General features: G+C 64.0%; 3 protein-coding genes across 3 annotated transcripts in view; all 3 read right to left on the bottom strand.

Annotated features, from left to right (window-relative positions):
• Positions 1-449: 449 nt before the first annotated feature.
• WAS (WASP actin nucleation promoting factor) lies at positions 450-9,977 on the bottom strand. The gene is given in 13 exon segments (XM_084224029.1): positions 450-579; positions 670-772; positions 1,386-1,485; positions 1,487-1,697; positions 2,939-3,092; positions 3,967-4,009; positions 4,797-4,996; positions 5,867-5,905; positions 6,007-6,045; positions 6,901-6,978; positions 7,452-7,538; positions 8,559-8,846; positions 9,852-9,977. Coding segments are annotated over 13 exon segments (1,497 nt in total). The 5' UTR covers positions 9,954-9,977; the 3' UTR covers positions 450-526.
• A 5,461-nt stretch (positions 9,978-15,438) lies between these two features.
• On the bottom strand, positions 15,439-22,110 carry TBC1D25 (TBC1 domain family member 25; the record flags this gene model as incomplete). Its single annotated transcript, XM_084224028.1, has 7 exons — positions 21,815-22,110; positions 21,423-21,532; positions 21,188-21,339; positions 20,615-20,736; positions 20,296-20,505; positions 16,890-17,784; positions 15,439-16,859 (listed from the first exon to the last, which is right to left on the bottom strand). The coding sequence occupies exons 1-7, from the start codon at positions 21,905-21,907 to the stop codon at positions 15,439-15,441; spliced, it is 3,003 nt and encodes a 1,000-aa protein (XP_084080154.1). The 5' UTR covers positions 21,908-22,110.
• A 132-nt stretch (positions 22,111-22,242) lies between these two features.
• GRIPAP1 (GRIP1 associated protein 1) overlaps positions 22,243-26,018 on the bottom strand; it is a 9,014-nt gene continuing 5,238 nt past the window's right edge. Inside the window, exons 7-10 of the mRNA XM_084224026.1 lie at positions 25,584-25,754; positions 24,482-24,575; positions 23,039-23,172; positions 22,243-22,647 (exon numbers count right to left, since the gene is read on the bottom strand). Coding sequence (XP_084080152.1) covers positions 22,576-22,647; positions 23,039-23,172; positions 24,482-24,575; positions 25,584-25,754 — 471 coding nt within the window. The 3' untranslated portion in view covers positions 22,243-22,575. The remainder of the gene's footprint in view (positions 22,648-23,038; positions 23,173-24,481; positions 24,576-25,583; positions 25,755-26,018) is intronic.

The raw sequence follows: 26,018 nt of genomic DNA, 5'->3' as shown, positions 1-26,018 counted from the left end.
GTCGTCCCGCGGGGATATTTGCATATCACTCCCAGCAGCACCCGCGAGGCCTCATTTACATACTGGCATCAATTGACCGATTTCTATTGGCCGCAGCGCTGCCTCATTTGCATACCGCTCCCAGCATGCCCCGCGCACGGCGCCGATCCCGAATTCCGCCGTTTTTTCCCCATTTTCCCCGCGATTTTCCCGGTTTGGAGCCGCGGGAAGCGCCGGGATCACCTGGGAGCCGCTCCCCGAGCCGCTCCATTCCCGCTTCCCCTCCTCGAGCCGGCCTTATTAAACGGTAATTAATTAATTAACCAGGCGAGTGGTCACGTGACTCCTGCGTTTATTTGGCGCCTGGGGGGGGGGGAAATTGGGATGGGATGGAAAAGGGGGGGGGGGGGAGGGGCAGGGAAAAAAATCTGGGGCCCCTCCCCCCCACGAGCTGGGGGAGGGGCACAGACGGGGTGGGGGAGGGGCGGGGGGACATTTTGGGTCTGGGGGCGTCCTTAGAAGCGGGGGGAGGGGGGGGGTGAGGGTCTCAATCATCCCATTCATCATCATCCTCCTCCTCCTCGCTGGCCGAGCCTTCATCTGGGGGGGCGAAAAGGAACGGGGGAGGGTCAGGGGAGGGGTTTTGGGGTGGGGGGAGGGGTTGGGGGTTTTTTTGGGTGGGGGTCTCACCCGAGGAATGGATGACGCGGCTTCGTTTCTGCATCACGTCCATCAGGGCCCCCACGAGCCCCCCCGCGCCGGGACCCGCGCCCACCTCGGGGGTCTCAGGGGTCTGAGGGGGGGGGGGGGGGGGAGGGGAGAACGGGGAGGGGTCAGCCAGGACCACCCCCCCCCCCGCCCCCCCCCAGAAATGATATCGGGACCCCCCACCCAAAACCACGGCCGTGGAACAGCCCCTCCTCCCCCATCCCATGGGGACCCCCAAATGTCACGGGACCCCCCCCCCCCGGACCCCCCTCCCCCTTCACAGAGTGCCCCACCCCCCATTTTTGCGGGCCCAACCCTTTTTGGGGGTCTCATTGCTGGTTTGGGGCTCCCAGACCCCCACAAAACCTTCCAGCCCCCACCCCCCATTTTTAGGGTCCCTTCCTCATCTTTGGTGCCCCCCCACCCCCAGTTTTGCCCCTCCCCCATTTTTGGGGTCCCCTTCCCCAGTTTTCGCCCCCCCCCCATTTTTGGGGTCCTCCTCCCCAGTTTTCGCCCCCCCCCCATTTTTGGGGTCCCCCTCCCCATTTTTGTGCCCCCCCCCATTTTTGTGGCCCCCCCATTTTTGGGGTCCCCCTCCCCATTTTTATGCCCCCCCCCCCATTTTTGGGGTCCCCCCTCCCCATTTTTTGCCCCCTCCCCATTTTTGGGGTCCCCCCCCCATTATTGGGGTCCCCCACCTTGTTGAGCGTCACCCCCTGGCGGATCTGGTCCAGCAGCGCCCCCCGGCCCGGGGGGGTCGCGGGGGGGGCGCCCCCGGAGGGGGGAGGGGGCGGCGGAGGGGGGGGGAGGGGGAGGAGCGGCCGCTCCCAAGGGGGCGGGGCCTCGCGGTGGAGGGGCGGGGCCTCGAGGAGGGGGCGGGCCCGGAGGAGGGGCGGGGCCTGCGCGGGGTGGGGGAGGGGCCGGGACCCCCGAGCGGGAGCGGCCGGAAGAGGGGGGAGGGGCGGAGGGAGGGGCGGGGCTCCCACGGCCCGGGGGGGGAGGGGGCGGTCCTGGGGGAGGAGAAAGAGGAGGGGGGAGGGGTCAGAGGGGGCACAGGTGCCTCCAGGTGTCCCCAGCCCCACCCCGAGGTCCCTCCCAGGTGCCCCCCTGGTGTCCCCAGCTCTCCCCAGGTGCCCCCAGGTGTGCCCAGGTGCCCCCAGGTGTGCCTGGTGTGCCCACCCTGCAGCCCCCCATGGCTGTGCCCAGGTGTGCCCAGGTGCCCCCAGGTGTGCCCAGGTGCCCCCAGGTTCCCCAGGTGTGCCCACCCTGCTGGCCCATCTCCTCGCGCATGGCCTGCAGCCCGCCCGTTGCTGTGCCCAGGTGTGCCCGGGTGTGCCCAGGTGTCCCCAGCTGTCCCCCAGGTGTGCCCAGGTGCCCCCACGTGTGCCCAGGTGTGCTCAGGTGTCCCCAAGTGCCCCCAAGTGTGCCCAGGTGTGCCCACCCTGCCGGCCCATCTCCTCGCGCACAGCCTGCAGCCCTCCATGGCTGTGCCCAGGTGTGCCCAGGTGCCCCCAGGTGTGCCCAGGTGTGCCCAGGTGCCCAGGTGTGCCCACCCTGCCGGCCCATCTCCTCGCGCACGGCCTGCAGCCCCCCGTGGCTGTGCCCAGGTGCCCCCAGGTGCCCCCAGCTGTCCCCCAGGTGTGCCCAGGTGCCCCCAGGTGTGCCCAGGTGTCCCCAGGTGTGCCCAGGTGCCCCCAGCTGTCCCCCAGGTGTCCCCAGGTGTGCCCAGGTGCCCCCAGGTGTCCCCAGGTGCCTCCAGGTGTGCCCAGGTGCCCAGGTTCGCCCACCCTGCCAGCCCATCTCCTCGCGCATGGCCTGCAGCCCGCCTGTTGCTGTGCCCAGGTGTGCCCGGGTGTGCCCAGGTGTCCCCAGCTGTCCCCCAGGTGTGCCCAGGTGCCCCCACGTGTGCCCAGGTGTGCTCAGGTGCCCCCAAGTGCCCCCAAGTGTGCCCAGGTGTGCCCAGGTGTGCCCACCCTGCCGGCCCATCTCCTCGCACATGGCCTGCAGCCCCCCGTGGCTGTGCCCAGATGTCCCCAGCTGTCCCCCAGGTGCCCCCAGGTGTGCCCAGGTGCCCCCAGGTGTGCCCAGCTGTCCCCCAGGTGTGCCAGGTGTGCCCAGGTGCCCAGGTGTGCCCACCCTGCCGGCCCATCTCCTTGTGCACGGCCTGCAGCCCCCCATGGCTGTGCCCAGGTGTGCTCAGGTGTGCCCAGGTGCCCCCAGCTGTCCCCCAGGTGCCCCCAGGTGTGCCCACCCTGCCGGCCCATCTCCTCGCGCACGGCCTGCAGCCCGCCCCGGCGCTCGATGAAGTCGTGGATCAGCCGCGAGGTCTCGGCGTCGGCCAAGTGGCGCTCGCTGACCCCGGCCTGGGCGAAGAGCGAGCGCAGGGCGGGGTCCAGGGCGGCCAGCTGCGACAGGGACAGGGACAGGGACACACTGAGGGGGCACTGCCACCCCACAGGGGCACTGTCACCCCCCACAGGGTCAGTGTCACCCCATGGGGACACCAGTCTGGGACAAGAGTGACCGCAGGGCAGAGTGACCACAGGGCAGAGTGACCGCAGGGCAGAGTGACCACAGGGCAGGGTCCAGGGTGGCCAGCTGGGACAAGGACACACTGAGGGTCACTGTCACCCCCCCACAGGGTCAGTGTCACCCCGTGGGGTCACTGTCACCCCCCCACAGGGTCAGTGTCACCCCATGAGGTCACTGTCACCTCCCAAAGGGTCACTGTCACCCCATGAGGTCACTGTCACCACCCAGGAACCCCAGGGCAGGGTCCAGGGACAGGGACAGGGACACATCGCAGGGTCACTGTCACACACTGCGGGGTCAGTCCCCTTGTCACCTCCCAGAGTCACTGTCACCCTTACAGGGTCACTGTCACCCCATGCGACAAGAGTGAGTGCAGGGCGGGGTCCAGGGAGGCCAGGTGGGACAGGGACAGGGACACACTGAGGGGGCACTGCCACCCCACAGGGTCACTGTCACCCCCCCTTGGGTCACCCCATGGGGACCCCAACCTGGGCACAGAGCCAGGGATGTCACCTGGACAGGGACGGCTGTGTCACCTCCTGTCCCCTCTGTCCCCTCCTGTTCCCTCTGTCACCTCCTGTCACCTCCTGTCCCTCTGTCCCCTCCTGTCCCTCTGTCCCCTCCCTGTCCCCGCCATCCCCTCCTGTCCCCCCTGTCCCCGCCTGTCCCCCCTGTCCCCTCCCTGGGGTCACCCCAGGGGTCCCGGTCACCCCACAGGGGGGGACACGGGGGGTCGGTGTCACCTACATCGAAGCCACCACTGGGGTCCCACCCGATGTGACCGACGTGCCTGGGGGGGGGGGACACAAAGGTGAGACCCCCCCTCCCCTGTGACCCCCAGAGCCCCCCTGAACCCCAAATCCTCCACAGACCCCAAAATCCCCCCTAGAGACCCCCCCAAAACCTCCTCACAACCCCCCCGAGACCCCAAAACCCCCCCTGGACCCCAAATCCCCCCCGAAACCACAAAACCCCCCAGACCCCAAAACCCCCCCAGCCCCAAATCCCCCCAGAGACCCCAAAACCCCCCCAAGGCCCCAAAACACCCCCAGACCCCAAAACCCCCCCCGGACTCAAAATCCCCCCAGCCCCAAATCCCCCCAGAGACCCCAAATTCCTCAAACCCTCCCCCAGACCCCAAAACCTCCCCTGGACCCCAAATCCCCCCCAAGGCCCAAATACCCCCAGAGACCCCAAATTCCCCAAGTCCCCCCAGACCCCAAAACCTCCCCTGGACCCAAAATCCCCCCAGCCCCAAATCCCCCCAGAGACCCCAAATTCCCCAAAACCCCCCAGACCCCAAAACCTCCCCTGGACCCCAAATCCCCCCCAAGGCCCAAATCCCCCCAGAGACCCCAAGACCCCCCCAGACCCCAAAACCCCCCCAGACCCCCAAAACCCCCCCAAGACCCCAAATCCCGCCAGAGACCCCAAATCCCCCCCAGAGACCCCAAATTCCCCAAAACCCCCCAGACCCCAAATCCTCCCCACATCCCCCAAACCTCCCAAACCCCAAATCCCCCCCCAGAGACCCCAAAACCCCCCCAGATCCCCCCCCCAAACCCCCCCAGACTCACTTGAAGCCGGAGGGGACCCCGATATCGGCCTTGGAGATTTTCTTGCGCCCCCTCCCCTTTTTCTGCTCCCCGGGGGGGGTCCCGGTGCTGGGGGGGGGGTCCCGAGGTGGGGGAGGATCCCGAGGGGGGGCTGGGCAGCCCCCGGTACCGGCTGGGGGTGATGTCGGGGTTGGGGATGGGCACGGCCGGGATGGGGGGACCTGGGGGGGTTGGGGAAATCGTTATGGGACCCCCCCAAATTATGGGGAGAACCCCAAAATCCTTCCCAGAGACCCCAAAATCCCCCAAGAGACCCCAAAACCATCCCAGAGACCCCCAAATCCCCCCAGAGGCCCCCTAAAACCACCCCAGAGACCCCAAATCTGCCCCAAAGACCCCAAACTCCCCCCCAGAGACCCCCAAATCCCCCCAGAGCCCCCCTAAAACCACCCTGGAGGCCCCAAAATCCCCCCAGAGACCCCAAATTTCCCCTCAATTCCCTTCTGGGCCCCCCCCACAAGCCCCCCCCAAATGAAACAGGGTGCCCCAAATAGGGCAGGACCCCCCGAAAATGGGTCAGAACCCCCTAAACTGGGGCAGGACCCCCCAAAATGAGACAGAGCCCCCCCAAACTGGGGCAGGACCCCCCAAACTGGGGCAGGATCCCCCCAAACTGGGGCAGGATCCCCCCAAAATGGGACAGAGCCCCCCCAAACTGGGGCAGGACCCCCCAGACTGCAGCAGGACCCCCCCAAAATGGGACAGAACCCCCCAAACTGGGGCAGGACCCCCAGACTGGAGCAGGACCCCCCCAAAATGGGACAGAGCCCCCCCAAACTGGGGCAGGACGCCCCAAACTGGGGCAGGACCCCCCCAAAATGAGACAGAGCCCCCCCAAACTGGGGCAGGATCCCCCCAAAATGAGACAGAGCCCCCCCAAAATGGGGCAGGACCCCCCCAAACTGGGGCAGGATCCCCCCAAAATGGGACAGAGCCCCCCCAAATGGGGCAGGATCCCCCCAAAATGAGACAGAGCCCCCAAACTGGGGCAGGACCCCCCCAAACTGGGGCAGGACCCCTCCCCCACTCACCCTCAGGGTTGGGGGTCCTGGGGAGGCTCCCCCGACGCTCTGGGGGGGGCACAGGGGGGGGTCAGTGGGGGTGGGAACCCCCCCAGTGACCCCAAAATCCCCCAGGGAGGGGGGAGGGGGGGGGAGGGGTCAGGACTCACCGTGGCTGGGGGGTGGGGGAGGGGGCAGCGGCTGCTTCTCTGTGGGGGGGAGAAAAGGGGGAGGGGTCAGAGGGGGGGAGGGGCAGCTTTGGGGGGTCGGGGGGGGAGGGGTCCCAAAGATTTTTGGGGGGGGAATCCTCAGAGGAATTTCTGGGAGTTCCCGGTGGAATTTGGGGCGTTCCAAAGGGGGTTTGGGAGGGCTCTGATGCGGTTTTGGGGTGCCCAGGTGGAATTTGGGGGTCCACAGGTGTGTTTTGGGGGGGGTCCCAGGTGGATTTTGGGGTGCCCAGGTGGAATTTGGGGTGTCCCAGGTGGATTTTGGGGGTTCCCAGGTGTGTTTTGGGGTGTCCCAGGTGGATTTTGGGGTCCCCAGGTGTGTCTGGGGGGGTCCCAGGTGGATTTTGGGGGTTCCCAGGTGTGTTTTGGGGTCCCCAGGTGGAATCTGGAGGGTTCCCAGGACATTTTTGGGTTCCCAGGTGTGCTTGGGGTGTCCCAGGTAGATTTTGGGGGTCCCCAGGTGTGTTTTAGGGGGGGTTCCAGGTGTGTTTTGGTGTCCCAGGTGTGTTTTGGGGCTTCCCAGGACATTTTTGGGGTCCCCAGGTGTGTTTTGAGGTCCCCAGGTGGAATCTTGAGGGTTCCCAGGACATTTTTGGGGTTCCCAGGTGTGTTTTGGGGGTTCCCAGGACATTTTTGGGGTCCCCAGGTGTGTTTTGGGGTGTCCCAGGTGTGTTCTGGGGGTCCCCAGGTGTGTTTTGGGGTGTCCCAGGTGGATTTTGGGGCCCCCAGGTGTGTTTTTGGGGTTCCCAGGACATTTTGGGGGTCCCCAGGTGTGTTTTGGGGGTTCCCAGGACATTTTTGGGGTCCCCAGGTGTGTTTTGGGGAGGGGTCTCTCACCCCCCCGCTGCTGCCGCCGCCGCAGCCTCTCCTGGACTCGCCCCTCGAACGTCGCGGCCTCGGCCTCGGAGGCGAAGTTCAGCCCCGCCCACCCCTCCTGAGCCAATCAGGAGGCGGCGTGGGCAGTCAGACCACGCCCACTCTTACAGAACCACACCCACCTAGCCAAACCACGCCCACTTTTCCTTATATGGTTATTTGCCATTGACCGCTACGTATCAAAGGCCACGCCCACTGGCAGCCACACCCAATCCCGTTAAGTGGCGATGCCACACCCATTGAGCACAGGCCACACCCACATCGAGATGACCACACCCACAATCCGACCACACCCACTCAATCTAAACCACGCCCCCATTCCAAAATGGCCCCGCCCACACCGCTGCATTCCATTGGCCCTCCCCAAGCCACACCCATTTAAGCCCCTCCCCCTTTAACCACACCCACAATGGCTCCTCCCACCTGACTGTGGCCATCTCCAGCCCCACCCACTGACCCCACCCACAAACCACGCCCTCCCTTGGCCACGCCCACCGGCCCCGCCCACTCACGTGGCTGATGAAGGTGTGGAAAAAGGGGGTGGGGGTCTTGTAGCCCATCCCCCCCTGCAGCTCCTGCTCCCACCACAGCTCCCCGGCCTGGGGGGGATTCGGGGTCAGGGACCCCCCTGGGGACCCCCCAAAAACCCCCAAGGACCCCCAAAAACCCCCAAGGACCTCCCAGAGGCCCCCAAAAACCCTCAAGGACCCCCAAAAACCCACCAGGGACCCCCAAAAACACACAAAGACCCCCTAAAACCCCTCTGGGACCCCCAAAACCTCCACTAGGGACCCTCCAAAAATCCCCCGGGGCCCCCCAAAATCCCCAAAAACCCCCAAGGACTCCCAAAAATCCCCCAGGGGCCCCCCAAAAACAACAAGGACCCCAAAAACCCAACAGGGACCCCCCAAATCCCCCAAGGACTCCCAAAAACCCCTCAGGGACCCCCCAGGGGCCCCCAAAAACCCCCAAGGACCCCCAAAAATCCCTCTGGGACCCCCTAAAAACCCCCAAGGACTCCCAAAAACCCTTCAGAGACCCCCCCACAGCCTCCCAGGATCCTCCAAAAACCCCTCAGAGGCCCCCAAAACCCCCAAGGACCCTCCAAAATCCCTCTGGGACCCCCCAAAAATGCCTCAGGGATCCCCAAAAACCCCTCTGGGACCCCCAAAAACCCCTCTGGGACCCCCCACCCAACCCAAACCCCCTTCACCTCCCCTCCATCCTGGAATTTTGGGGATTCCCCACCAGAATTTGGGCTCCCCACCAGGATTTGGGGACCTCCCTCAGGATTTAAGGACCCCCTCCCCCTCCAAGATTTTGGGGTCCCCCCCAAGGATTTTGGGGTCCCCCCAGAAATTGGGACCCCCCCCTCAAATAAGAGGAGGAGGAGGAGGATGAAGTGGAAGCACCAGGATCATCCTGGACCGACCCCACTGCATTTTGGGGACCTCCCCCAAGATTTTGGGGTCCCCCCCAGGAAATTTGGGGTCCCTCTGGCATTTGGGGTCCCCCACCCCGAGATTTTGGGGGTCCCCGCTGGGATTTGGGGTCCAACCCCCCTCAAATAAGAGAAGGATGAAGCGGAACCAGTGGGGTCCGTCCTTGACCCACCCCACCCTGGATTTTGGGGCCTCCCCGGGATTTTGGGGTCTCCCCGGGATTTTGGGGACTCCCTCAAGGATTTTGGGGACCCCCTCAAGGATTTTGGGGTCCCCCAGACTCACGGGCAGGCGGAAGATGCGGATGAAGTAGGAGCGCCGGGGGCTGTCCCGCACCAGGCAGGCGACGCCGCAGCCCCGGAGGATCCAGGAGCCCCCCGGGACCCCCCCGGGACCCCCCGGGACCCCCCCGGGGACCCCCCCGGGCTCGGCCACCACCAGCTGGACCACGGCGGTCACCAGGGTCTGTGGGGACATGGGGGGGGGACATGTGGGACACCAAAATCCCCCCCAGAATCTCCCAAAATCCCCCCAGGATCCCCCAAATTTAGCACCCCAAAGCTCTGAAATCCTCCCCATCCCACTCCAAACACCCCCAAACGCCCCCAGTCCTCCCCCCCAGTCCTTCCCAGTCCCTCCCAGTTCCCCCCAGTTCCCCTCCCAGTCCATCCCAGTCCCCCCCAGTCCCTCCAAGTCCCCCACCCAGTCCCTCCCAGTCCCCCCCAGTTCCCCTCCCAGTCCCCCCCAGTCCATCCCAGTTCCCTCCCAGTCCATCCCAGTCCCCCCCAATCCCTCCCAGTCCTTCCCAGTCCCCCCCCAGTCCATCCCAGTCCCTCCCAGTTCCCCCCAATCCCCCCCAGTCCATCCCAGTCCCCCCCAGTCCCTCCAAGTCCCCCACCCAGTCCCTCCCAGTCCCCCCCAGTTCCCCTCCCAGTCCCCCCCAGTGCCCCCCAGTTCCCCTCCCAGTCCATCCCAGTCCCCCCCCAGTCCATCCCAGTCACCCCCAGTCCCCCCCAATCCCCCCCAGTCCATCCCAGTCACCCCCAGTCCCTCCCAGTCCCATCCCAGTCCATCCCAATCACCCCCAGTTCCCCCTCCCAATCCATCCCAGTCACCCCCACTCCCCCCCAGTCCCTCCCAATCCCATCCCAGTCCCTCCCAGTTCCCCCCAGTTCCCCTCCCAGTCCCATCCCAAATCCCCCCACTCCCACCCAGTCCCTCCTAGTCCCTCCCAGTTCCCCTCCCAGTTCCCTCCCAGTCCCTCCCAGTCCCCCCAGTTCCCCTCCCAGTCCATCCCTCTCCCCGCCACTCCCTCCCAGTCCCCCCCCAGTTCCCTCCCAGTTCCCTCCCAGTCCCCCCAGTTCCCCTCCCAGTCCATCCCTCTCCCCGCCACTCCCTCCCAGTCCCTCCCAATCCCTCCCAGTCCCTCCCAGTCCCTCCCAGTTCCCCCCAGTTCCCCCAGTTCCTCACCACGCATTTCCTGCCCAGCACCTCGAAGATCCGCAGGTTCTCCTCCTCCCCCAGCAGCTCCGAGGGGACGTTGTCCCCCCCCTGCCGCCCCCCCCGGCTCATCCCCAGATCGAGGGACCCCCAAAATCCCTGAGAACCCCAAAAACAACCCTGGGGACCCCAAAATCCCCGAGAACCCCAAACACACCCCTGGGGACCTCAAAAATCTCCGAGAACCCCAAAAACACTCCTGGGGACCCCAAAATCCCCGAGAACCCCAAAAATCCCCGAGAACCCCAAAAACACCCCTGGGGATCCCAAAAATCCCCGAGAACCCCAAAAATCCCCCTGGGAACCCCCAAAAACTGCCCTGGTGACCCCAAAACAGCCCTGGGGACCCCCAAAATCCCTGGGAACCCCAAAACACCCCTGGGGACCCCAAAAACACCCCTGGGAACCCCAAAAATCCCCGAGAACCCCCAAAATCCCCCTGGGAACCCCAAAACTGCCCTGGGGACCCCAAAAATCCCTGAGAACCCCCCAAAAACACCCCTGGGGACCCCAAAAATCCCCGAGAACCCCAAAAATCCCCCTGGGGACCCCAAAAAATCCCCAAGAACCCCCAAAAACACCCCTGGGGACCCCCAAAAATCCCTTGCACCCCCCAAAAAATCCCTTGGACCCCCCAAAACCACCCCTGGGAACTCCCAAAACTGCCCTGGGAACCCCAAAAATCCCCCTGGGGACCCCAAAAATTCTCCTGGGGACCCCAAAACTGCCCTGGGAACCCCAAAAATCCCTGGGATCCCCCCAAAATCTGCCTGGGATCCCCCAAATCCCCCCCAGAGCCGCCCCCCAAAAAATCTCTGGGTGCCCCCGAGGCCTCTTCCGGCCGGAAGCACCCAAAGGTGGAGGGGACGTCACCTCCGGACTGGGGGAACTGGGAGGGACTGGGAGGGACGGGGAGGGGAACTGGGGGGACTGGGAGGGACTGGGAGGGGTTTGGGAAGGGGAACTGGGGGGACTGGGGGGACTGGGAGGGGAATTGGGGGGACTGGGAGGGGATTGGGGGGACTGGGAGAGGTTTGGGGAGGGGAACTGGGGGAACTGGGGGGGACTGGGACGGACTGGGAGGGGAACTGGGGATACTGGGAGGATCTGGAGGAACTGGGGGCACTGGGAGGGACTGGAGGAGCTGCGAGGGAGAACTGGGGAAACTGGGAGCACCCTCAAGCAGTGATGGGAGCAAACTGGGAACACTGGGAAAATCCCAGTCCTGGCCCCGCCCCTGCCCACACCCTCCCAGTCCATACTGGGAGCTCCCCAGTTCATACTGGGAATGGGAAATCCCTTCCCAGTCCATACTGGGAGCCCCAATCTCCTTCCCATTCCATACTGGGAGCCCCAATCTCCCTCCCAGTCCATACTGGGAGCCCCAAACTCACTCCCAGTCCATACTGGGAGCCCCAAACTCACTCCCTGTCCATACTGGGAGCCCCCAGCCCCTCCCAGTCCATACTGGGAGCCCCCGGCCCCTCCCAGTCCATACTGGGAACTCCCCAGTTCATAATGGGAACAGGAAATCCCTTCCCAGTCCATACTGGGAGCCCCAATCTCCCTCCCAGTCCATACTGGGAGCCCCAATCTCCCTCCCAGTCCATACTGGGAACTCCCCAGTTCATACTGAGAACGGGAAATCCCTTCCCAGTCCATACTGGGAGCCCCAATCTCCCTCCCAGTCCATACTGGGAGCCCCAATCTCCCTCCCAGTCCATACTGGGAACTCCCCAGTTCATACTGAGAACGGGAAATCCCTTCCCAGTCCATACTGGGAGCCCCCAACCCCCCCCCAGTCCATACTGGGAGCCCCAAACTCACTCCCAGTCCATACTGGGAACTCCCCAGTCCCTCCCAGTCCATACTGGGAGCCCCAATCTCCCTCCCAGTCCATACTGGGAACTCCCCAGTTCATACTGGGAACGGGAAATCCCTTCCCAGTCCATACTGGGAGCCCCCAGCCCCTCCCAGTCCCTCCCAGTCCATACTGGGAGCCCCAATCTCCCTCCCAGTCCATACTGGGAGCCCCAATCTCCTTCCCAGTCCATACTGGGAGCCCCAATCTCCCTCCCAGTCCATACTGGGAGCCCCCAGCCCCTCCCAGTCCATACTGGGAGCCCCAATCTCCCTCCCAGTCCATACTGGGAGCCCCCAGCCCCTCCCAGTCCATACTGGGAGCCCCCAGCCCCTCCCAGTCCATACTGGGAGCCCCAATCTCCCTCCCAGTCCATACTGGGAGCCCCCAGCCCCTCCCAGTCCATACTGGGAGCCACACCAGTATCAGGCATCGTTTATTGGCGATTCCGGCACCTCTGGGACCCCCCCGGGGACCCCCCCGGGCTGGGGGGGGAGGGGCAATAAATAAAGGGGGGGGGAGGGGAGAAGGCACCCAGGGTGGGGGGCAGGAACTGGTTTGTACTGGTCCATACTGGGAGAAGGCCTGTGGGCATCAACACAGCACTGGGGGCACCCTACCGGTCCATACTGGTCTGTACTGGTCCGTACTGGGAGCACGCAAGGCCACGTGGGTGAGAAAGCTCTGGACTGGTCCATACTGGTCCATACTGGTCCATACTGGTCCGTGCTGGGAGGACCCAAGGCCACGCCGGTGAAGAGCTCCCAGTTTGGCTGCCGGACTGGTCCGTACTGGTCCATACTGGTCCGTACTGGTGCATGCTGGGATGGCTGTAGGCCATGGCAAGGCACTGGTCCGTACTGGTCCGTACTGGTCCATACTGGTCCGGCACAAGGTGATGCATGTAGGGGGCTCCCAGTTGGGCTCCCAGCCCCTTCCTGCTCCAAACTGGTTTGTACTGGTCTGTACTGGTCTGGCCCAAGGCAACGCAGATCCAGGATTTCCCAGGTGAGTGCTTGGTACTGGTTCATACTGGTTTGGACTGGGATGTCCCACGGTGGTGTAGAACCCAGCAGGGAGGCACTGGGCTGTACTGGTTCATACTGGTTTGTACTGGAGGGGCCTCTGGGGGGGGTCATGGGGAGGGCTGGGGGTCCCTGCTGACCCCAGGGTGGCCTCGGGGTCCCCATGGTGGCCTTGGGGACTCCATGGTGGCCTTGGGGACCCCAGAGTGGCCCTGGGGACCTGTGGTGGCCTTGGGGACTCCATGGTGGCCTTGGGGACTCCAGGGTGGCCTTGGGGACCCCAGAGTGGCCCTGGGGACCTGTGGTGGCCTTGGGGACCTGTGGTGGCCTTGGGGACTCCATGGTGGCCCTGGGGACCTGTGGTGGCCTTGGGGACCTGTGGTGGCCTTGGGGACTCCAAGGTGGCCCTGGGGACCTGTGGTGGCCTCGGGGTCCCCATGGTGGCCTTGGGGACTCCAGGGTGGCCTCAGGGTCCCCATGGTGGCCTTGGGGACCCCAGAGTGGCCCTGGGGACCTGTGGTGGCCTTGGGGACCCCAGAGTAGCCTCAGGATCCCCATGGTGACCCTGGGGACCTGTGGTGGCCCCGGGGACCCCAGAGTGGCCCTGGGGACCTGTGGTGGCCTTGGGGACTCCAGGGTGGCTCTGGGGACTCCAGGGTGGCCCCGGGGACCCCAGAGTGGCCCTGGGGACTCCAGAGTGGCCCTGGGGACCTGTGGTGGCCCTGAGGACCCCAGAAGGAGCCACCTGTCCCCATGTGGGGTCCCCACAGTGTCCTGCAGACCCCCAAGGTGACCTCAGGGTGACGTTTTCTGGTGTCCCCACGGTGTCCTACAGACCTTGGCAGTGACCAAAGGGTCCCCAAGGTGACCTCAGGGTGACGTTTTCTGGTGTCCCCACGGTGTCCCACAGACCCTGGCAGTGACCAAAGGGTCCCCAAGGTGACCTCAGGACCTCCAGGAGATGTTTGGTGGTGTCCCCACAGCGCCCTGGAGGTTCTCACGCTCAGCTTGGGAGACCCATGGTGGGTTTGGGGGTCCCTGGAGATGTTCTGTGGGGTCACCACGCTGTCCTACAGACCTCTGGACTGCCCCACAACAACCTCAGACCCATCTCAGATGTTCTGTGGGGTCACCATGCTGTCCTACAGACCTCTGGACTGCCCCACAACGACCTCAGACCCATCTCAGACGTTTTATGAGGTCACCACCTCATCCTACAGACCCTGTGGACTGCCCCACAATGACCTCAGACCCTCTTTCAGATGTTTTATGGGGTCACCACCTTGTCCCTACAGACCCTTTGGAGCTTCTCACGATGATCTCAGCACCTCTTTGGGATCTTCTATGGGGTCACCACACTGTCCTACAGACCCACAGTGACTCTGGAGCCCCTCACGATGACCTCAGACCCATCTCAGATGTTCTATGGGGTCACCACCTCATCCTACAGACCCTCTGTAAGCCCTCATGATGACCTCAGACCCTCTTTCAGATGTTTTATGGGGTCACCACCTTGTCCCTACAGACCCTGTGGAGCCCCTCGTGATGATCTCAGACCCTCTTTGAGATGTTTCATGGGGTCTCCACCTTATCCTACAGAACTCCAGTGACTTTGGAGCCCCTCATGACAACCTCAGGACCACCCTGAAATGTTCCATAGGGTCACCACGCTGCCCTACAGACCTCTGGAGCCCCTCACGATGATCTCAGACCCCCTTTGAGATGTTCTGAGATGTTTTATGGGGTCATCATCTTGTCCTACAAACCCACAGTGACTCTGGAGCCCCTCGTGATGACCTCAGACCCATCTCAGATGTTCCATGGGGTCACCACACAGTCCTACAAACCCACAGTGACTTTGTAGCTACCCACGATGACCTCAGACCCACCTCAGATGTTCCATGGGGTCACCACCTCATCCTACAGACCCTTTGGAGCCCCTCATGATGACCTCAGTCCAACTTTGAGTTGTTCTATGGGGTCACCACGCTGTCCTACAAACCCAAAGTGACTTTGGAGTCGCTCATGACGACCTCAGCACCTTCTGAGAATGTTCTGAGATGTTTTATGGGGCCACCACCTTGTCCTACAGACCCTTTGTAGCTCCCCACGATGACCTCAGACCCATCTCAGATGTTCTGTGGGGTCACCACCTTGTCCTACAGACCCTGTGGAGCCCCTCGTGATGATCTCAGACCCTCTTTGAGATGTTTCATGGGGTCTCCACCTTATCCTACAGAACTCCAGTGACTTTGGAGCCCCTCATGACAACCTCAGGACCACCCTGAAATGTTCCATAGGGTCACCACGCTGCCCTACAGACCTCTGGACTGCCCCACAATGACCTCAGACCCATCTCAGATGTTCCAGAGGGTCACCACGCTGTCCTACAGACCCTTTGGAGCATCTCATGATCTCAGACCCCCTCTGAGATGTTCTATAGGGTCACCACCTCATTCTACAGACCCTTTGGAGCCCCTCATGATGACCTCAGACCCATCTCAGATGTTCCATGGGGTCACCACGCTGTCCTACAGACCCTCTGGAGCCCCTCATGATGACCTCAGACCCACCTCACACATCCCACACCGTCACCACCCCTCCCCTACGGCCGCCTCGCCGCTCCCACCCTCTCTCCCCCCACACCCCCCCACAACTCCGCGCGTCCCCCTTACCCCGAGGGAGGTCCCGTTTGGGGTCCCCCCGGCGCGGTGGCCCCCCATCCCTCCAGGTACCTGGCGAAGAGCGCCTTGGCGCGGCGCAGGACGCGCGGCAGGTGGTGGCGGCGCACCAGGCGGTCGAAGTGCATGGCCACCTCGTTGTAGTCGCCGGCGCGCGCCATCACGGCCTCGCGCTGCTCCAGCAGCATGGCCAGGCACACGAACAGCAGGAAGGGGTTGCCCTGGCCCAGCTCTTCCGGAGGCGGCAGCGGCGCCCCGTCGTCCTCCACCGTCACCTCCTCGTCCGAGGAGGAGCCTGAGGAACACGAGGAGGAGGAGGAAGAAGAGGAGGAGGAAGGGTCTTCCCAAGCCCAACGGCCGCCCCAAGGGTCATCGGGGGTGGTTGGGTTGCGGCGGGTGGTTTTAGGGGCGTGGTGGTCGTCGTTGAGGTGGTGGTGGTCGTGGTTGGTGTCGTCACGGCTGTCCTTGGGGCTGTCGTGGCCGTGGTTGAGGTCACCGTGGCTGTCCTTGGGGTCGTGGCCATGTCTGGGGTCATCACGTCCTTCCTTGGGGTCATCATGTCCTTCCTTGGGGTCATCACGTCCTTCCTTGAGGCCGTCACGGCCATCCTTGAGGCCATCACGGTCATCCTTGGCGTGGTTGTGGCCTTCTCCAAAGCCGTGTCCTTCTCTGAGATCATCGGGAACCTTCCTGAGGTCATCACGATTCCTCCCAGGGTCATCTCCTCCTTCTCTTGGGTCATCCAGCCCCTCTTTGGGCTCATCAAATCCCTCTCTGGGGTCACCTCGTCCTTTTCTGCCATCGTCTCGTCCTTCTCTTGGGTCGTGCCCCTCTTTGGGGCCACCCTGTCCTTTTTTGGGGTCTTCTCCAGCCCCCCAGCAGAGACTGTGGGGTCTCTGGTCCATCTCCAGGGCGTCGGTGCCTTCCTCCACCTTCCTTCCTCCGCCTCCACCCGGCTCTGAGTCCTTGGAGCTCTCGGGGGCTCCTCCAGCATCCCTGGGGGGTCTCCCCTGGACCTTCCTGGAGCTCCTGTGACCTCTGGGGACATCGCTGGAGCTCTTGTGACCTTCCTCAATGTTCTTCAAGCTCTTGGGACCCTCCTGGATGTCCCTGGGACCACTGGGGACATCACTGGAGCTCTTGGGACTCTCGAAGACCTCGCTGGAGATCTTGGGACTGCTGGGGACATCACTGGAGCTCTTGGCACTCTCCTGAATGCCCTTGGAACCTTCTAGAACATCGCTGAAGCTCTTGGGACTCTCAAAGACCTCGCTGAAGATCTTGGGACTGCTGGGGACATCACTGGAGCTCTTGGGACCCTCTGGGCCATCACTGGAAGTCTTGAGACCCCCAGGGCTACCATTGGAGCTGGTGGGATCACCTGGGCCGTCACTGGAGCTTGTGGGACCACCTGTGATGTCACCAGAGCTCATGGGACCACCAAGGACATCACCGGAGCTCGTGGGACCACTGAGGACGTCACCGGAGCTCTTGGGGCCCTCAGGGCCATCACAGGAACCCTTGAGACCCCCAAAGCCACCACCAGAACCCTCCGTGACCCCTCCAGCACCTTCTCCTCCACCTTCCTCCTCCTCCACCTTCCTCCTCCTCCTCCTCCTCCTGGGCGGCCGCGGCCGCAGCCCCCGCCGCTCCCTCAACCCCCGTCCGGCCCTGCGAGCTCCCAGGGGGGCTCCGAGCAGCGGGACCCCCTCGGGGGGCGGGGGCGGCGCGGGCGGCAGCGAGCTCCAGGTGATCTCCAGCACCTTGAGCGCGTCCTCGAAGGCGAACTCGCGCTTGAGCTCCAGCAGCAGCCAGCGGTAGCAGAAGAGCAGGTCGTGGGCGCCGCGCGCCGCCAGGAAGGCCCAGAACTGGGGGTCGGCGCGGCGCAGCAGCCGGCGCAGGTGGCCGAAGGCGCGGGCCAGCCCGCGGCCGCCGGGGCGGAAGCGCGGGGCCAGGCGGCGCATCAGCGAGCAGAAGCACAGGAAGGCCTGCGCCTCGTCGTCCAGCACGGCCAGCAGCGGCGCCGCCACGTCCGACATGCCCTGGCAGTAGGAGAGGCGCGGGTGGCCCAGCGCGAAGGTGGTGAGCAGCGCCTGCAGGGCGGCCAGGTGAGGGTGGCCCTCCTCGGGCCCGCCGAAGTAGGGGTGGGCGCGGTCGGTGCGCACCACGTCCTTGCGCACGGCCGCCGCCACCTGCGCCAGCTCGGCCGGCGCGGCGCGCGCGGCCAGCGCCACCTTCAGCGAGGAGTACTCGGCCGCCTTGAGGCGCAGGTGGGACAGGCGCTCCTGGCCCGTCAGGCCGGCGGGGAACACATTCAGCAGGTAACGCCACACCACCTGTATGGGGAATGGGACAGGTGAGAGCAAGGACAGGTACAGCAGGTAACGCCAGATCACCTGTATGGGGAATGGGACAGGTTCAGCAGGTAATGCCACACCACCTGTATGGGGGGGAATGGGATAGGTGAGGGAGCAGGGACACGTTCAGCAGGTAATGCCACACCACCTGTATGGGGGGAATGGGGACAGGTGAGGGACCAGGGACAGGTTCAGCAGGTAATGCCAGATCATCTGTATGGGGAGAATGGGACAGGTGAGGGAGTATGGACAGGTACAGCAGGTAACACCAACAGGTGAGCTCAGGAACACGTTCAGCAGGTAACGCCACACCACCTGTATGGGGAATGGGACAGGTGAGGGAGCAGGGACAGGTACAGCAGGTAACGCCACACCACCTGTATGGGGGGGAATGGGACAGGTGCGGGAGCAGGGACAGGCTCAGCAGGTAACACCAACAAACAGGTGAGCAATCAGGAACACGTTCAGCAGGTAACGCCACACCACCCGTATGGGGAATGGGACAGGTGAGAGAGCAGGGACAAGTACAGCAGGTAACGCCAGATCACCTGTATGGGGGGAATGGGACAGGAGAGGGAGAAGGGACAGGTTCAGCAGGTAACACCAACAAACAGGTGAGCAATCAGGAACATGTTCAGCAGGTAACACCACACCACCTGTATGGGGGGAATGGGACAGGTGAGGGAGCAAGGACAGGTTCAGCAGGTAACACCACACCACCTGTATGGGGAAATGGGACAGGTGAGGGAGAAGGGACAGGTTCAGCAGGTAACGCCAGATCACCTGTATGGAGGGAATGGGATAGGTGAGGGAGCAAGGACAGGTTCAGCAGGTAACGCCAGATCACCTGTACGGGGAGAATGGGACAGGTGAGGGAGTATGGACAGGTTCAGCAGGTAACGCCACACCACCTGTATGGGGGGGAATGGGACAGGTGAGGAGCAGGGACAGGTACAGCAGGTAACACCAACAGGTGAGCTCAGGGACACATTCAGCAGGTAACGCCACACCACCTGTATGGGGAATGGGACAGGTGAGGGCGCAGGGACAGGTTCAGCAGGTAACGCCACACCACCTGTACGGGGGGAATGGGACAGGTGAGGGAGCAAGGACAGGTTCAGCAGGTAATGCCAGATCACCTGTATGGGGAATGGGACAGGTGAGGGAGAAGGGACAGGTTCAGCAGGTAACGCCACACCACCTGTACGGGGGGAATGGGACAGGTGAGGGAGAAGGGACAGGTTCAGCAGGTAATGCCAGATCACCTGTATGGGGAATGGGACAGGTGAGGGAGAAGGGACAGGTTCAGCAGGTAATGCCAGATCACCTGTATGGAGAATGGGACAGGTGAGGGAGCAGGGACAAGTACAGCAGGTAACGCCAGATCACCTGTATGGGGAATAGGACAGGTGAGGGAGTATGGACAGGTACAGCAGGTAACACCAACAGGTGAGCTCAGGAACACGTTCAGCAGGTAACGCCACACCACCTGTATGGGGGGAATGGGACAGGTGAGGGAGCAAGGACAGGTTCAGCAGGTAACGCCACACCACCTGTATGGGGGGAATGGGACAGGTGAGGGAGAAGGGACACGTTCAGCAGGTAACGCCAGATCACCTGTATGGGGAATGGGACAGGTGAGGGAGAAGGGACAGGTTCAGCAGGTAACGCCAGATCACCTGTATGGGGAATGGGGACAGGTGAGGGAGAAGGGACAGGTTCAGCAGGTAACGCCAGATCACCTGTATGGGGGGAATGGGACAGGTGAGGGAGAAGGGACAGGTTCAGCAGGTAATGCCAGATCACCTGTATGGGGAATGGGACAGGTGAGGGAGCAGGGACAGGTACAGCAGGTAATGCCACACCACCTGTACGGGGAGAACGGGATAGGTGAGGGAGCAGGGACAGGTTCAGCAGGTAACACCAACAGGTGAGCTCAGGAACACATTCAGCAGGTAACGCCAGATCACCTGTACAGAGGAAAATGGGGACAGGTGAGGGAGCAAGGACATGTTCAGCAGGTAATACCAACAGGTGAGCAATCAGGGACACATTCAGCAGGTAACACCACCTGTATGGGGGGAATGGGGTTAAGGACAGCAGGAACTCTCAAGTGTTGGTCAGGATGGATCTGAGGATCCCCAGGTGTGCCTGAGGTGACATCAAGCAAGATCAGAAGCCCCAAGGTGTGACTCAGGTGTGACCAGAACACCCCAGGTGTGTCTCAGGTGTAATCACAACCACCAGGTGAGGCTCAGGGAAGCCAGAGAACCCCCAAGGTGCGGCTCAAGAGGACCCCAGGTATGATCACACCCCCAGGTGTATCCCAGGTATGATCACATCCCCAAGTGTCACCACAACCTCCAGGCATGTCCCAGGTGTGACCACAATCCCTCAGGTGTGTCCCAAGCGTGACCACACCCCCTCAGATGTACCCCAGGTGTGACCACGCCCCCCAGGTGTGTCCCAGGTGTGTCTCAGCGCTCTCACCTTGCGCAGGCCGGGCTCGACGCCACCGTGGAAGACGTGCAGCCGCAGGTCCTGGGGCCGCAGCAGGCGCCCACCTGGGCCCAGGTACGACCTCAGGTCGGCGTCGCTCAGGGGGGCGCAGGGCGGGGGCGGCGGAGGGGGCGGGGACACGGCCGGGGTCCCCTCGGGCCACGCCAGGGCCGCCTGCGCCCGCGCCAGCGTCCGGCCCACCTGTGGGAACGGCACAGGTGGCACTGGGGTGCCCAAGCAGGAGCTCTCTGTGAGCTTCCAGCAGGGTGGGGCAGCCCAGGTGCGCCTCACCTGCGCCAGGTGTGCTCACCTGTGCCAGCAGAGCCTGGGTGAAGGGCAGGGCCGCCGCCAGCAGCGAGCGGCGCTCGGGGACCGGCTCGGCCGCCGCCACCTCCCGCGGGCTGATGATGTCCCAGTCCTCCAGCAGCGGGCCTGGGGACAGCACACCTGAGCCACAGGTACCTGAGAGCCCTGGGAGCCACACCTCACACACCTGAGGCACGCTGGGCAGGTACCCAGCACCTCCTGACACGCAGCGCAGGCCCCCAGGTGTCCCAGGTGTGTGTCCCCATATGCGTCCTGTCCCACCCAGGTGTGTCTCTCTGGGTCCAGGTGTGTCCAGGTAAGTCTGTGACTATTCCAGGTGTGTCTCAGGTGCGTTCAAGGTGCGTCCCTAACACCCAAGTGTGTCCCAGATGTACTGTAGGGGTGTCCCAGGCCACTTCTCCCACCTGGGTGTGTCTCAGGTGTGTCTTGGGGTGTCCCAGGTGTGTCTCGGGGTGTCCCAGGTGTGTCTCCAGCCACCCAGGTGTGTTCCAACTCTGTCTCCACCCACTCAGGTGTGTTCCCACCCCCCTAGGTGCATCCCAGCTGTGTCACTCACTGTCAGGGGGGTTCCTGACGTCCAGGCGCAGTCTCAGGGTGGGCCGGGCGCAGGTGAAGGCGTTGGCCAGGTCGCCATCGCTCAGCAGAGGCACGAAGGTGTCCTGGCCCTGCCCGTCCCGCGCCGCAAAGCTCAGAACGAAGCTTTTCTTCCTGAGGGGACACAGGTGAGCTCACCTGGGGGCTCTGGGGGGTCCCAGGTGTGCCTGGGGGGGGAACCAGGGGGTCCCGCTCACCCCTGCAGGTCGAAGGCCCGGGCCAGGATGTGCTGCAGCACATCCAGCGACGTGATCTGCGGGTCCACGGCGAACGAGCGGAACTCGGGCGGCTGCTGCCCCTCGTTCTTCTGCGGGAGGAGCGTCAGGGGGTCCCAAGAGGGTCCTGGGGGTCCCGGGAGGGTCCCGGAGCCCCCCAGGCCCTCACGGCGATCCAACATGGCGGCGCAGCACCGTCCCCACAGACACCCCGCGCGCCTCCCGAACGCTGATTGGCGGCCGCCACCCCACGTGACCCAAAAGGCGGGAAATTTTCCCGCCGGCGGCACCCCCCGAGCTGATTGGCTGCCTGGGGGGGCGCGTGACCCCACCTCCTAACCACGCCCACGCCCGCTCGATGCCCCGCCCCTTACCTTGACACGCACGCGCACAACCTCGCACTCCTCCTCCAGCGCGGCCCCGCCCCCGCCGCCCGGCGAGGCCCCGCCCCCCGTCGTCGCCGCCATGTCGGGGCGGGGTCTCGGCGGGGGGGTTGGGGGTTCCGGGGGGGTTTCGCCGCCGCCGCCGCCCCCCCGAGCCGGGGAAGCGGGGGACTGGTGTTACGTCACCGTGCTGACGTCACGCCGCGCCCCCCGGCCGGACGGTGCGCGGTTCTTGGGGGGGATCCGGAGCCGCGCCGCGCCCGTGCCCGTCCTGCGGCCGCGGCCGCGGCAACAACATCCGGGGCAGCGCGCGGAAGTGACGTTACGGGGCGGGCCCCGCCGGCTCGGTTCCTCTGGTGACGTCACCGATTCCGCCCACCCTTTCCCAACGCAGCGAAATGACGTCACAGGCAGCGATTCACATCGGGTTTATTGGGGGGGACAGGGGGGCGCATGCGGGACCCCCTTAAACGGGCAACGCCAGAGTGGGGACCACGTCCTCCTTCAAGGGGCAACGCCGCGGCGGGAACCGCCCCCGCTCTTAAAGGGGCAACGCCATCCAGGGAGCCCCGCCCACCCTTAAAGGGGCAACGCCATGTAAAGAACCGTTCGGCCTTAAAGCGGCAATGCCGTAGGGGTCCACCGCATCCTTAAAGGGGCAACGCCTCCCCCGCAGCAGCGCCCCGGCCGGGGGGCGGAGCCTGCGAGGGGGCAGGGGGCGAGGCCCCGCCCACCAGGAGAGGCCCCACCCCTCAGGGGGGTCCCGGGGGGGTCGCCTGTTCCTTCCTGAGCTGTGCCAGCTCCTGGGACAGCGACTCCAGGTCCTGGAAAGGGGGGAATGAGAGAGGCAGAGACCACGCCCACTGAACGAGGTCACGCCCTTAGAATGGCCACGCCCACAGCTGAAAGCCGCACCTCCACTTAAACACCCCCTTTCATTTCCATAAACTCAGTGATGTCATTGCTTCTGCCACACCCCTAACCTTGAACCACGCCCCCCATTGTGCTCCACCCCAATAAGCCACACCCTCACCATTTAGCCACACCCATCATAAACCACACCCCTTTTGGAGGCACCACACCCCTATAAGCCACACCCTCACCCTATAGCCACATCCAGAGACCACACCCATTTCAGCAAACCACACCCCTTTAAGAGGCTCCATCCCTTTCTCACAAGCCACACCCCTTTAAGGCCTGGCCCCGCCCCCTCACCTGTGCCAGGTGCAGGTTCTTGGTCAGCTGCTCTTCCAGAAGGTTCTGCAGCTTCTTGTTCATCTCCCGCAGCCCCTCCTCACCTGGCCCCGCCCCCGCCCCGCGCCGAGCCGGCCCCGCGGGACCCGCGGCCTCTGCGGACAGGTGAGAGACAGGTGAGAGAGGACAGGTGAGAGACAGGTGAGGGACAGGTAAGGGACAGGTGAGAGACAGGTGAGAGACAGGTGAGAGACAGGTGAGAGGGGACAGGTGAGAGACAGGTGAGAGGGGACAGGTGAGAGGGGACAGGTGAGAGGGGAGAGGTGAGAGGTGAGGGACAGGTGAGAGACAGGTGAGGGACAGGTAAGGAACAGGTGAGAGACAGGTGAGACAGGGACAGGTGAGAGGTGAGGGACAGGTGAGATTGGGACAGGTGAGACGGGACAGGTGAGAGACAGGTGAGAGAGGACAGGTGAGATGGGACAGGTGAGAGGTGAGGGACAGGTGAGAGGGGACAGGTGAGACTGGGACAGGTGAGAGACAGGTGAGAGAGGACAGGTGAGATGGGACAGGTGAGAGGTGAGGGACAGGTGAGAGGTGAGGGACAGGTGAGAGACAGGTGAGAGGGGACAGGTGAGAGGTGAGATGGGACAGGTGAGACTGGGACTGGTGAGAGGCGAGGGACAGGTGAGAGGTGAGGGACAGGTGAGACTGGGACAGGTGAGAGGGGACAGGTGAGGGACAGGTGAGATGGGACAGGTGAGATGGGACAGGTGAGAGTGGGACAGGCGAGACAGGTGAGGGACAGGTGAGATGGGACAGGTGAGATGGGACAGGTAAGATTAGGACAGGTGAGACAAGGACAGGTGAGATGGGACAGGTGAGATGGGACAGGTGAGAGTGGGACAGGCGAGACAGGTGAGGGACAGGTGAGATGGGACAGGTGAGATGGGACAGGTAAGATTAGGACAGGTGAGACAAGGACAGGTGAGATGGGACAGGTGAAACAGGTGAGGGACAGGTGAGACACAGGTGAGGGACAGGTGAGATGGGACAGGTGAGACAGGTGAGGGACAGGTGAGACACAGGTGAGGGACAGGTGAGATGGGACAGGTGAGACAGGTGAGGGACAGGTGAGACACAGGTGAGGGACAGGTGAGATGGGACAGGTGAGACAGGTGAGGGACAGGTGAGACACAGGTGAGGGACAGGTGAGATGCGACAGGTGAGACAGGTGAGGGACAGGTGAGACACAGGTGAGGGACAGGTGAGATGCGACAGGTGAGACACAGGTGAGGGACAGGTGAGATGCGACAGGTGAGAGTGGGACAGGTGAGACGGGACAGGTGAGATGGGACAGGTGACACCGAGGTGACAGGGCCATGTGTAAATGCCCAGCCGGGCGCTGTGCCAGGTGAGGCCCAGCCGTGCCAGGTGTGCCCAGGTGTGCCCAGGTGGCCTCACCTGTGCGGCTGTCCCGCACGAAGCTCTGGATGATGGCGCTCTTCCTGCACAGATCCTCGGCCATGGACGCGCTCGACACCTCCAGGTGCCTCACCTGCCCACGGAGCCGCAGGTGAGCGGCGCCAGGTGCGACCGCCCCCGCCCCGCCCAGTGCTCCCAGTCCCTCCCAGTCTATCCCAGTTTGGGTAAAATCCCTCCCAGTCCATCCCAGTCACCCCCAATCCCGCCCGGACACCCCCAGTGCTCCCAGGCCCTCCCCAGTCCCTCCCAGTCCATCCCAGCTTGATCCCAGTTCCCTCCCAGTGCTCCCAGTCCCTCCCAGTTCCCCCCAATCTCCTCCCAGTCCTTCTCAAGTTACCCCCCAGTCCATCCCAGTGACCCCCAGTCCATCCCAGTTTGAGTAAAATCCTTCCCAGTCCTCCCCAATCCCCTCCCAGTCCTCCCCAAATTCCCTCCCAGTCCCTCCCAGTCCATCCCAGTTCCCCCAGCCCCCTCCCAGTCCCTCCCAGTCCGTCCCAGTTTGGGTAAAATCCTTCCCAGCCCCCTCCCAGTCCCTCCCAGTCCCATCCCAGTCCCTCTCCCAGTCACCCCCAGTTTATCCCAGTCCCCCCCAGCACTCCCAGTCCATCCCAGTCCCTCCCAATCCCCTCCCAGTCCCCCCAGTCCATCCCAGTCCCCCTGAGTCCCTCTCCCAGTGCCCCCCAGTCCATCCCAGTCCATCCCAGTCCACCCCAGTCCCCCCCCAGTCCATCCCAGTTCCCCCCCAGTCCATCCCAGTCCATCCCAGTTCCCCCCCAGTCCCCTCCCAGTCCATCCCAGTCCCTCCCAGTCCCTCCCAGCTTGATACCAGATCCCTCCCAGTACTCCCAGTCCCCTCCCAGTCCTCCTCAAGTTCCCCCCCAGTCCCTCCTAGTGCCCCCCAGTCCATCCCAGTTTGGGTAAAATCCTTCCCAGTCCCATCCCAATCCCCTCCCAGTCCCCCCAGTCCATCCCAGTCCCCCCAAGTCCCTCTCCCAGTCCCCCCCAGTCCCCTCCCAGTCCATCCCAGTCCCCCTGAGTCCCTCTCCCAGTGCCCCCCAGTCCCTCCCAGTGCTCCCAGTACCTTCTCCTCCAGCAGCCAGCGCTCCTGCTGGCTCTGGGCCAGCCTCTGGAACAGCTCGGCCACCTCTGCCGGGGACAGGCCCCCCCCGGCCGGGACCCCCCCCCCGCTGCCGCCCCCGGGGCTGCCCGAGCCCGACTGCGCCAGGGGCGGGGCCGGGGGCGGGGCCACAGCCTGTCAGACCACGCCCAGCAGAGCCCCGCCCCCACCACGGGGTTGGTTCATAAAGGGAAAGGGGGGAACGGCCACGCCCACTTTGGGATGAGGCACTAAACCACGCCCACATTGAGTCACGGACAAGCCACGCCCACAAAGCCACACCCTTTTAAGCCACACCCCAATTGGATCACAACCAATCAAGCCACGCCCAGATTAGCTGTGCTGTAATTAAGCCACACCCACTTGTGCCACGTCCCCATTGGGTCGCACCCAAACCAC

This window comes from Fringilla coelebs (genome assembly GCF_963513975.1).
Source record: "Fringilla coelebs genome assembly, chromosome: 33".
In the NCBI taxonomy this organism is placed as follows: Eukaryota; Metazoa; Chordata; class Aves; order Passeriformes; family Fringillidae; genus Fringilla; species Fringilla coelebs.
This window is presented reverse-complemented; position numbering and strand designations above follow the sequence as displayed.